At 59.3% G+C, this 12,204-nt stretch overlaps 1 protein-coding gene across 1 annotated transcript in view; it reads right to left on the bottom strand.

The window, feature by feature from the left end:
- Nucleotides 1–12,204, bottom strand: part of ZNF469 (zinc finger protein 469) — a 50,637-nt gene that overhangs the window by 7,219 nt on the left and 31,214 nt on the right. Inside the window, 2 exon segments of the mRNA XM_025042786.1 lie at nucleotides 1–5,614; nucleotides 9,688–9,748. Of these exon segments, the coding sequence (XP_024898554.1) occupies nucleotides 1–5,488 (5,488 nt within the window). The 5' untranslated portion in view covers nucleotides 5,489–5,614; nucleotides 9,688–9,748.

Genomic DNA, 12,204 nt, shown 5'->3' with positions numbered 1-12,204 from the left:
GGGAGGCCCCCGCTGGTGCAAACTCCTTATTATCCTCAGAGCCAAGGCCCCCCACCACAGGGTGGTGGGGCCCTGCTCCTTCTGGCCTGCCTGTGATGCTTACAGAGTGTCCCTTGGTGATATCACTGTGACTGGCACCAGAAGGTGGAGTGGCACCCAGATGCAGAACCCTGGCACCTTGAAATGCCAAGTCAGGTGCCAGATGGGCGACAGGGCTGCTGAGTGCTTCCAGCTCAGGCGCATCTTGGCAGGGCCCCTGTGCCTTGAGGGATCCTGGGAATAGCCCTCTTCTCTGTGTGCAGGGAAGGAGCAGCAGGATGTCTTTGCTGTGATGGATTCTGGTGGCTGTGTCATTTTTAAGAAGTAAAGGTTCATGGTTTGGGCTGCATTTTACTAAACTCTCCCTTTCTGATGGAGGCTTGAGTGGCTCTCTAGGGTCGGGCAGACAGGCTTCTGGGCGGACCCTACAGCTCTCTTCTGCCTCGGGAAGCCCCGTCCTGGAGATTCTCACATTCTGCACTGGCTGGAAACTGAGGCTGGCTCCAGTGGGGCTGAAAGGAGCTCCAGAAATCCGGTCTCTGTGGGTGCTAGGGAGAGGGGCTGCTTCTCCCGGATGGAATGAGGGCCATTCCTCCTTGGGACTCCCCAGAGTCCCCTGTTTGGTGGCTACAGTTGTTTCTGCCCCTTCCTGGCGTGGACTCAGTTCCTCAAGACCAGTGAGGTCAGTTGCAGAGAATGTGTCCTTTCGGGGCGAGGTGGCCTGGTGGCCAGGCAGAGGGGTGCCTGTGCCCGAGCACACCTTGCCTTTGTGCTCAGCTCCACACAACTCGCCTGGGGCCTCATGTACATCCTGACTTTGCAACTGACTTTCTAATTCGGTGACCAATCTCTTGATCTCTAATTCATCCTCAGACAGGCTGTTCATAAAAGCGATGCTACATTCACTAACCTTGCCGGGCAAAGGGGAAGGACTGGAGGCCACTGTCCCTTCACAGGGACGCTTTTTACTGAATGCCTTTTCCCCTAAGAGATCAGGAAAATGGCCCAGATGGCTGGACAGCATCGGGGACACTTCCTCCAGCAAGGACCAGCCTTTCTCAGGGAGAAGTGAGGGGTATGGTGGGTCTAGCTGGGGTTTCCTTGGGGGAGGTTCGGTGCACACAGATGGTGAGTTGGTATCCTCATTTCCAGACAGGCTGCTATAGATGGGCGAGTTGAAGCCATCCATGGGCAGCCCTGAGAGGAGAGGCGTGGACTCCGAGGTCAGCGGTGATTTGGCTTTGTGTGGGTCTGTGTCGGCTGTGTAGGGTGGACTCCTGGGAGGTTTTGGCTTGAGGGAACTGGTGTCCACACCATCCTGGCGAAGGTGCATGTTGCTGGCTGGCAGAGTGTCTAGAGCTGAGGGCTTGGAGTATAGGTCTTCGTGGAAACAGCCAGCCAGTTCTTTGGGTCCAAGGAGCAATTCACTGTGGGGGCTACTGTAAGGCTGGGGCCCCTTTTTGGTAGCTGGAGCCACAGAGTCTCTGTTAAAAAGAGCAGGGTCACAGCCAAGATCAGGGGTCTTTAAAAATAGGATGTTGGGCTCAGGGTAGGCAGTGGTGGTGTTAATGACAGGCACCAGTAATTCTCTTGGCAGGTAGGCAGGAGGGTCCTCTTTGTCACCAGAGATGGGATGTTCTGTGCATGGGGAGACGCCCAGCAGACTGCCTGCACCTGGTGCTGGTGAGCTCCTGTGGGGCACCATGGTGTCCTCTCTGCCTGGCTGTGGTTGCTCTGGGGCCGGGGGACAGGGACTTCCTTCCACACACGTGGCTGGAGAAGAACTGGAAACGCCTCTGAGCAGCTTTGTGGTATCAGGGGGAAACTCTTCAGCAATTTCAGAGTTCTTGGTCTCTTGGGGAAAGTCTAGTGATGGGTGGTTTTCCTCTGGGGTCTTGGCGCTGGTGGGAACCTGCAGGAGATGCTTGGGGCTTCTCTCCTTAGGGCCCGCTTTGGCCTCAGGGCTCTCAACTGGGCCTGGGCAAGGCTCACTTGGCTTCTTGACTTCCTGCTTCACGACCTTCTTGGGTTTCCGCTGCTCTCGATCCTCTCGGGAACCCGGGGCCAAGTCCACTTCCTTTCTCTTCTCACCCCGATGCCACCTTTGAGAGCCGTGGCGGGGCTGGCCTGTGACGCGGGAGCCCCGTGGCTGCAAGGCACCCTCCTCCTCAGACTCCGAGGCATAGTCGTACTCCTGGAGCCCGCCATCCAGGGTGCTGGGCTCGGGCCTCTGGCTCGCCAGGGAGACGCGCCCATCCTGGTCCTGCCGCACCTGCCGCTTGTGCAACTGGTTCTTCTGCTGCACAATCTTGTGGATGAGCTCCTTGCTCCAGGTGCCACTCCGCGTCTTCCTCCTCCTGGAATCCTTTCCGGGAGACAGTCGGAGGCGCTTAGAGCTCCTGGTCTCCACTGGGAGGGCCTGGCCACTGGGATCTGTGTGGCCCTTGGGGCCCTGAGTTCTAAGGTCCCGGGGGTGTGGTGGCTCAGCTCTGTTGCCCTTCCTCTTGGTCCTTAGGCAGGTGGCTCTGGTGTTCCTGCCCGGCCTCTTGGTGGTGTTGGCCGTGCCCAGTTCTTTCCGGAAGAACTTAAACTGCTTCCCTTTCCTCTGCTGGCTGGCCAGGCTGGCCCCATCGGCCTCTGCAGACACTGGGCCCAGGGAGCGGGTTTTAGGTCTGTTGCGGGCCAGGTAGCTCCTGTTCCCAGGGCGGGGGTCCTGGGGTTCCAATGGGGCAGCCACGGCCGGGAGAGGGAGCTGGGCTTTGTTCTCTGGCATGGCCCCCACTCTGGTCTTGGGCAGCTGCCCAGAACTGAGACCTCTTGGGCCAGAAGGTTCCTCGTCGGCGAAGACGTCGATAAAGCTGCTGTCGATCTCAGGGTTGTCTGACTGGTACTCCAGGCCATTGAGTGCCTCGGTGATGAGGCTGTCCAGCTTGGCGTCGTCCTCCAGGTCCAGGTCCGAGGCAGGGAGAGGGAAAGGGGCAGCAGCCAGGCCAGGCAAGAAACTTGTCCTCAAGGGGTCATCTTTGCCGTCCACTCGGACATCCCCCCCTAGCAGGAAGGGGACCGTCTTAGTGTGGCCGAGCGGGCTTGGGTTCCCGCCGGTTGGTGCTTTGGGGGAGGCCAGCACAGAGGGGGTGGCGGGGGGCGTGGGGAGCCCCGAGGGCTGTTGGTGTCTCTCCCGGGTCTTGGCCAGGAGCAGGCTGCAGAACTGCCGGTGCTCCAGGAAGGCAGCCAGGCTGCTGTAGTTGCGGTCACACTGCTTGCAGGTGAGCAGCACATCTAGCTGGTCCAGGCTGGCACTGCTGAGTGGGAAGTGGTGGGCAGAGTACGGGGGCGGCTCAGGGGGGAAGCCCTCCAGGCCCCCGCTGCCCACATCAGGGACCGTGCTGGGGAAGGGGGCCTCCTCCAGGTGTTTGAAGGCTCCCTTGGCCCCCAGCCTCTCTGTGGGGAAAGGGAAAGCCTTGACTGGCTCTGGCTGGTAGTGAATGGGGAGGGTGTGTGAGGGCTCTGGGGACGGGAAGGGGCTGCTGGTCTCCTGGGGGTGAGTAGGGGTTTGAAAGAAGGTGGACGGCCCAAGTGGGCCGGGGAGCTGGCTTTCCTCTGAGCTGGGGTTGGCTGGGCTGCTGGACAGTGGTGACAGTGATGAGCAGGTGCTGCTGCCAGCCGTGTTGGTGGCAGGTGAAGGCAGTGGGGACTCATTGGGAGAAGCTCCCACCAGCCTGGCTGGGGGCAGGCCAGAGGTCCCTCGGGGTGAAACCTGGGGCTGGGCCACCCCGAAGAACAGGGGCTGGGCTCCGGGGTCTTGCAGCCCGTTGTAGGTGAACAGCCCCGGGGAGCCACTGCCATGCTGGCCCGGGCTGTTTCTCAGCAACGTCAGCTTTTCTCCCGGCCCGGGTGTCTTGCTGGCAGCACCTAGGGCTCCCTGGCTGCCTCCCTGCCACTCTGGGGCCCCTGGGGGCAAAGGCAGCCGGCTCAGCATCTCTACTCGATGGGGGTTAGGCCCAGTGGCTGGGAGCACCTGGGGCCAGGGCAGTGGGGGGCTCTGGGGAAGGCCAAGCCGCTGGCCTGGACTGGGCTGGCCTTCAAAGAACACACTCCTGGCGGTGGATGGAGGCCCCAAGGGAGGTGTGGAGTAAGGGGCTGTGGCGGGGTCCCAGAGCTGGGGCTGTCTGGTGGGCAGGGGCCCGGGGGTGGCCAGCTCTGTGTCCAGAGACCCAGGACTGGTGCCCACCCTGCTGGCTCTGGGGCTTCCATACACCTGCCCGGTGAAGTGCCTCTGGGGTAGAGAGTTTGGGGGTCCCCTGGGGCTCCCCAGCCCATTGTGGGCTGAAGGTGGTCTCTCAGGGAGGGCTTTGGTCAGGCTCTTGTGCAAACTGTCTGGGAAGGTGGCTGTGCTCTCTGAGAAGGGGTGGGGGACCGGGTGAGCAGCACCAGGTTGGGGGAGAGCATGGCCGAGGTCACTGGGGGAGTTGAGGCCGCTGGGCTGGCTGGGGTAGCAGGGCAGGGTTTGGGGAGCAGGCCGGGAGGGCAGCGGGTAGGCAGTGCCCGTGCTTACCGCCTCTTCAGGCCACGCTCCCTGAGGCTGGGGGAAGGCAAATACCAGTGCCCTCTTGGAGTACTTAGGCCCAGCTGTGTCCTCGGGGAAGGATTTTGGGCCGGCCCCATGAAGCGCAGGGAAGGGGAACTGGAAGGAGGCCACCCTGGGGCTGCTGCCTTCAGGGAAGGGCTCCGGCTCTGTGGGGGACACCCCGAAACTAGCACCTGGAAAGTTGTTCTCAGCAGTGGGAGGCCAGGCAGTGGCCCCACTGGCCTGGAATTCCGAGTAGGAGGCCGGCCTGCAGGGACTGGCGTCGCTGCTCTGGGGGGCCCTGAGGGGTGGGGGCCCAGGGGTTGTGCTCGGTGAGGTATAATTGGTGGAGGTAAAGCTGGAGGGGGTCTCCTGGAAGCACCTTTGGAAGTTGAGCTCTTCTGGGGCAGGTGGGGCCTCTGCCTCGGGGGGCTGGGGGGCTTCACGCTGTGGGCCCTCAGGCTGTGGGCCCTCATCCAAGGCTGGTCTGGCCTTCGAGCCCACAATGCTCAGACTGTAGAGCTGCTTGGGGCTGCTGTCTGCCCTGCTTGCACGCCGCGTGGGAGCCTGTGTGTGGATCCTCCCTGGCGGGGCCTGGGGGCTGCTACCCTTCCCATGGGGGATGATTAGGGGCTGGGTTCTCGAGAGTGGGGCCTTGGGCTCCACCTCCCTAGCCTGCTGAGGCTGGGTATCAGGAGGCTCCAGGGCCTGGGCCCCACTGCCTGCCTCTCTGATGGCCTTGGTGGACCTGCTGGCCAGGGCACTGTCCTCGCCAGGGTGCTGTGTAGCTGAGCCACTGGCTATGCCACTGGCCGTTTGGCAGGGCTGCAAGCCTCCGGTCATGGTTGGGGGCGGCGCTCCACGGGGTTGCTCCCCAGGCATGGCCCCTCTGTCTGGGCGCTAGGAAGATGTGGTGGTCCGAGGGTGTCCGCAGGGAGTGGGCCGGGCGGCCATCCTCGCCCCTTGGGGGCCGCTGGAGAAGCCTGGTCTCATGGTCCTGAGCGGAGCCTGCAAGGAAAGGATGGAAGTGAGTAGGGAGCCATGGAGGCTCTGCGGCTCCCATGGAGGTCTGGACAGGCTGCGATCAGAAGCAACTGACAGGAAAGCCCCCATTGTTAGGGAAAGGAGTTCAGCTCCGATGGCACTTTGAGACATAAGAGGAGAAAAGGGTTCCTTCTGGACTAAACCAGGGGTTAGGGGTCGGGGAGAGGGCGAGAGGCAGAAAGAGAAAAAGAGAGTGCTGTTTGGGGTCTGACGGTCTCAGAAGACCCCCGGCTACCTCAGAGCAGCCCTGCTGGGGGCTGGCCAGGCTGTGAGCAGAGAGGCCCCAGACCTGTAGAGGCCACACAACAGAGATGACAGGCACCTGGTGGCCATTGGTGTAGCCTGAGCTATAGCCCAGGAAGGACACAGGGGACACCTTCGCCTGCCAAGAGGAGGGGCCTTGCATCTGAAGCCGAGTTGGGAAATAAGGGGTGAGACTATACACACCTGAGTCTGGCCTGAGACTCTCACCTGGTCCTGTGGGAATCTTGGGGCTGGTTAGCACAGGACAGCCTCAAGCCACTTGCTCTGGGGGTCCACTGGTCAGCCCCCCAGGGTTGGGCCTACATCTGTACATCTAGGCAGCACCAGGCACCACTGGTGCTTGCTCTCCGCACTTGAAGTCCCGCCCAGGAATTGCATCCACTGAGGACGGGTGTTTTGCCTGATTTGGGGCACGTGTCCCTCTCCCGGGTGGATGTGGTTCCAGTACTGGCCAGCAGAGTGCACCACATTGTCCCTTTCCCTGCCTGGTCTGCCCAGTGGCCCCGCCCCCATTTCAGTAGCCTGGGGGCCCCTTCTCTCTAAGCAGAGGTCTCATCCCCTTCTCTGGGCCCCACTGCCTCAGGCCCACCCTCCACTCCTCTTTCCATCTTGAGACTGGGAGGCTTTGGGGCAAGGGCTTGTAGGTGAAGTTTGTTGAATGAATAAATGACAGCAGCTGTGAGCTCCTTCTGAGCACCTGGCTGGGGACCGGGCAGCTGAATGCTTTCTACCAATCACTTCTCTTGTCCTCTGGGGAGGTGAGTAACTTTTCCACGGCCTCACAGCTAGTGAAGGGCCCAGGGGGTCCCCAGGAGGGGCCTCCCCAAGCCATGTCACACATGGTCTGGACACCTGATCAGCCAGCCTATGCCTGGTGTGGGGACAGTGGCAGCCCTCATGAAGCCCCCTGCATGAGAGGGGGCAGGGCCTGTGCAATGCCATTCCCCCTGCCGGACTTTGAACCGCTTGGGGCAAGTCCTGGCTCAGCCACTGACCTCCTATGGGACCTGTGACTAGTCCCCCAGCCTCCCTGTGCCTGGAAGATGGAGATCCCAGGAGAGCCCCTCCGATGAGGCTGTTGTGGGATGACATGAGTCTCTGTGTCCAAACCGTACAGTCCTGTTGTGGGATGACATGAGTCTCTGTGTCCAAACTGTACATACAGCAGGTTGCTCATGTGTTGTCCACTGTTTGTGTGGTTTTCTGACTATTCCTGCTTCTGCCTGAGCCCGTGGCTGCTCAGCTGGGGAGCCTGTGGCTTATTCCCTGCTCCTTCCCCATGGCCTGGAGTCTGGCACATAGTAGGCATTCATGACTGAGGAAAGGTCAATTTTCATACCTTTGAAATAGGGACGGTAATGGTGCCTCCCTCACAAGGTCGTCCTAAGGTTTAACATTCTATGTGACCTGGCGTGATGCCTGGCACGCAGGGGCACTCCCTCCTGGAATGCCAGCCTCAGTGTCCCCATCTGTGCATGGGGTCTGTCCAAGTCGCAGCCACACCTTAGGTGGGGCCACCTGAGCCATCCTGTGTGGGCTTTTAAGGAGGAGCAGATGCCTCTGACCGCACAGCCCCACCTGCTCTCAGGGGCACTTGCGGCTTCTAGGCAGCCCTGAGCTCTGCTCAGAAGGCTCCCCGTTGGGGATCCAGGTGGTAGATCACATGACTAAGATTCTACTGTCCCCATGGAAGGTTTGCTCCTGTTTGTCCCATTGCCGGTAGGCTTGGCCACATGGCTCCATTTGGCTACTAGCTGTGAGCAGCAGTGACTCATGCTACTTCTGAGCAGAGACTTTTAGAGCTGAGACCTGGGAATCCGCCTTGCTGCTTTTTCGAGGGCTGAGGTCACAAGCTGTAGCCAGGCTGCTTGGTTGTCTTGTGGGTGGGTTGGCTGCCTGGTTGCTGGTGGGGCACTGTCCACTTCTGGGCTGCTTCTCCATCTGCCAAGGGGGAGGGGGTCAGACCAGGGCCCTTTTGTTTCCAGCAGCCAGAACCAGCTGCTCTTGGTGGGAGGGCCACTTATTGGGGCTGACCCCTTGTTCATGAGTTCACACTCACACAAGTGCTTCTGGATGCCTGCCCCATGCACAGTGACCAGGGGAGTAGACAGACAGTAGCTTCAGAGACTTGGCCTGGGCTCAGAGCTCCTGGAGGGCCCACAGAAGCTAAGCATGGGGGTCAGGAAGCGACATTTATTGAACACATTTTGCATGCTAGATAGAATTTAACCTAGGGCCTACAGGGGTCAGAGGAGGGCGCTCCTGCCTGGCTGGCATCAGAGGAGGCTTCCTGGAGGAGGCAGCATCTGTTCTTGCCATGTGGATGGCCAGGTTCATGGCACAAGGATGTAGAGGGCATTCAGGGGTAGGAACTGTGAGCACAGGCAGGTGCAAGGCTGTTTGAGGAAACTTGGAGAAAGAGTTCTGTGCCTGGAAAGGAACTGCTCAGAACTGGGCCAGTTCTTGAAGGACAGTGAGGCCTTTGTAGGGTGGGTAAGTGGGACCCCAAGTAAGCGGGCAGCCAGGCCGCAGCCCGCAGCTTGGACAAGGGTGGCCTGCTTCTCCGTGCACTCTGACCCAGGCCACGGCGTCCCCTTACCGTTAGCTCCAGGGACGCCCCACAGGCATAGCTCTTCATGCAGCTTCAGGGCAGTGATTCAGTGAAAGTCTGTCTGGGAGCCCTCTCTGAACCCATTGCGGGCTGGTGCCTGGCCCTCCTTAGGAGTAGGAGGGGCTCTGGCCTGTGGGACCTCCCCTCCTGAACTTCTCAGACAGCCTAAGGGGTTAAAACCCAGGCCAACTTCCAGACCCAGGCCCAAGGGCTCCAACTGCAACAGGCAATGTCCATGAGGTCGGCCGCGCAGAGGTGCTGAGGGCCTCTGAACTCCCAGGGCCTCCTGGGCTTGTGGGCCTCCTTCACCTGCTCCTGAGCAGCCCGCCACTGGGACATTGGTGCAGAGAAGTGGGGAGGGCCTGGGGCCTGGGCAGCTTCCAGAGTTGTTTAGCGGGTGGCAGGTGAGGAGGAGTAGTTGTCAGATAGTGAGCCCCTCAGATCCAGGCTTTGAGCAGCCTCTGAGAGGGTGGGTGGGCGGGACCCTGGTTCTGACTTCCCCGCCCATGCAGGGTGCATGCCCCCAGGCACCTCTGCCAGCCTTAACCAGCCTTGGCTTCTCTCATCTGTGATCTGGGAATAACACTGGAAACTATCTCAAAGGATCATGGCAAGGGCGAAATCAGTGAATAAACTTCATAAAGCATTTAGCAGAAAAAGTCGGGGGTGGGGGGCAACGTATTTTCCAGTCAATACCGTAACTGTTAATCCCGATTTGCTCATCAGCACAAAGAGAAACGTCGTGAGGAAACTACAAGAAGGGGCTTGGGGAAGGCTGGACGGGGTCTGAAAACAGGAAGAAGAGCTCATTTGTTGGTTTTAAACAACTGTGCCCCAGGCTTCTCTCAGGAAAGAAGGGGTCTGATGTGAGGAGGCCTGACTTGCTGGCTGGTGGAGGACATCAGGTGACAAGCTGCCACCCTGAAAGTTCATCTCACTGGCTCAGGGCTGCGGTTAGAAGCCACGTGTCGGCCCTGACAGCTGGCTTGGGGAGATGGTCTCTTAGGAAGGCAGCTGGCAGCCCCAATTACCGCCTGAGCAGGGAGGTGGAGGGAGACAAGGAGACGGGGCCGGGGTGGGGTGGGTGGGGAGGCCAGGACAGGGGCATCCCGGCTGGGTGGTGGCCTGCCAGCCTCCAGGCCAGCCGTCCTCTTCTACATACCTGGGAGTCGGGACCTCAGCTGGGTCGCTGCACGGCTTCTTGAGGAATGAGGATTTCTTGGCTGCAAGGAAAATGGAAAGTGTGTCAGAATCTATGTGGTGCTTGGCTGGGGGCCAAGAGCCCTGGGAGGAGTCGGGTGGAGTGAGTGGCTCCCAGGCGAGGTCCCCTTGCACCGAGCAAGGCCAGCAGGGTCCTAGGGTACCAGGAAGCCGTCATGGGGCTACAGGGAGATGGTGAGCTCAGGAGGCCGGCAGGCAGCTCAGCTCGGCCAGGCGACCCTGCAGGGCTGGGGGTCAGCGGTCTGCCTTTGCCCCAGGTTTGATGATTATTTTACATTTCTTTTTGTTACTTTCTTGTGTGTGCATAGATCGCACCTTTGTGTGGCTCTTGAACTCGAGATAACGTTCAAAGTTCTGCAGTGAGAAGCCTCACCTTGCACCCTGGCCCATTGACCTGTTCCCCTGTCCTGCTTTGTAAGCACACAGAAACTTCTTACGTTTCCTTCCAGAGTTTCTTGGGGCAAATACCAGCAAATATGAATAAACATTCCTATTTTCCCCCTTTCTTCAACAAAAGATAGTCTACTGCACTCACTGTTCCACACCTCTCTTGCATTTAACAACGTATTTTAGAGAGAATTCCATAGCACTCCATAAAGAGATTCCTGTCTGTCCGTCTGCCTGTTTCTCCACTACACACGGCTACAGAATATTCTGCAGAATGGATGAACAGTCACGTATGTAGACTCGGATGGACACTGGGTTATCCTATATGGACCTTACAAACAGTACAACAAACCAAGTGCTAGTGAGACCCGCAAGGTAAACTCTGAGATGGTGGGGTCAAAAGGCAAATGCATTTGTGATTTGCAGAGAATCTGTCAAATTAATCCCTGGGGTGGTTTTAAAATTTGGCCACAAATCCTCTGATCTTCCTTCCTCAAAAAGATGGGGCTCAATTCCCGCCCCTTGAAGGTGGACTGGCCCTGGTGACTCACTGCTAATGAATGGAGTATGGTGGAAGTGAGGGGGTTGGACTTTAGAAATTAGGGCATAAAGGGCACTGTGGCTTCTGCCTTGCTCTCTGTCTGATCGGTCACTCAAGGGTGCCATGTTATCAGGACATGCAAGCAGCCCTGTGGAGGGTCCATGAGAACTTAGCCCTTCTGTCCACAGCTGTATGAGGAGGCAGCTTGGAAGTGGCTCCTCCAGCCCCAGTTGAGCCTTCAGATGAGACAGCAGCCCCTACTGACATTCCAGCTGCAACCGCTTGAGAGGCTCTAACCAGACCTCTCAGCCCAGGTGCCCAAATTCCTGCCCCATAGAAACAGATAATAATGGTGTTGCTTTAAGCTGCTATATGTCACACAGCAATAGACAAGTAATCGGTTACACCAACTTGCATTCATCCTGCCAAAGCAGAGAACCCCAGGCTTTAATGTAAGTCCTGGCATCACTGTGCCCCCTTTCCCGGTGGAGGCAGGCAGGCTGAGGCCCAGAGAGGGAGGAGGACCACAGGAGGCCACCAGTGACTCAGTAGAAGAGCTTTCACTACATCTTCCCATTCATTCATTTATTTGCTCACAGATCTGCGCATTCGTGTCAGATGCTATGCTGGGCACTGGGCATATAGCGGTGAGTGACTAATTCACTGCCTCTGACTCATGGCGCTTACAGGAAAAGTCAATGGATAGATGAGGTGTCATGATTATTCAAGTCATACAGCATGTAGTAAAGCACACGGGAGGTAAAGCAGGCCTGCTCAGGACCATGCCTGCCCCATGCTGGACAGAATGGCTCTTTACCTCACTCCTGCCTCAGTGGCCCCTCCCCATCCCTGGGGTGCCCTGCCTCTATGTGCCGAGCCTGTGGGCAGAGCTCCGATACCCCATCACCCTCTTTCCTCAGCCCCCAATCAGTAGGCCCGACGTTCTACTTGCAGTGTCGCAGGGTCCTCAATGCCAGCTGCCCCTCCGGGGGCTCCAGGACTAGCTTTCCGCGCTCAGATCATGGGGCAGGCTTGGGGCAGCGTGTGCCCTGGGTCTCGGGTTCCCGCCCCAGCCCAGACACTTGGCAAAGCCCCCTGGTGTGCATCGGTGTAGGTTTCAGCAGCTTGGGGCCCCTTTGAAGTGGGGAGATCCAATCCTTCAGATCCGGGGCTGCCCCAGGGAACCCCAGGAGGGCAGGAATCTCCTTTCCCTCAGAAACATTACCTGGCCCCTCTCTTAACAAGCCTGGCCCCCGTGCTCCAGGTAACTCGAGACTACAGTCGTGCTGGTTGGCTCCGGCCCTGGGTGTGGGCGGCAGCTCCTGGTGAGGGTGGTTCTGCCACAGGCCTGGACCCCTGCCCTCTCTGTGCTGCCACCAGTCCCCCTGCCCCTTGCGCAGTGTCCGCCTCTGCTCCCGATCCTCTTCCCTCACTTATCCTTTTAACCTGCCCCGTTTCGGCCGTGGCCTCCTATCCTAGAGCTGGGCTCCCTCCTCCCTTCATCTCCACCTCCAGCGGGCCCCAGGCGGC

This window comes from Pteropus alecto, unplaced genomic scaffold (assembly GCF_000325575.1).
Source record: "Pteropus alecto unplaced genomic scaffold, ASM32557v1 scaffold7, whole genome shotgun sequence".
NCBI lineage: Eukaryota > Metazoa > Chordata > Mammalia > Chiroptera > Pteropodidae > Pteropus > Pteropus alecto.
The sequence above is the reverse complement of the archived record's forward strand: the minus strand, read 5'-3'. Positions and strand labels throughout refer to the sequence as shown.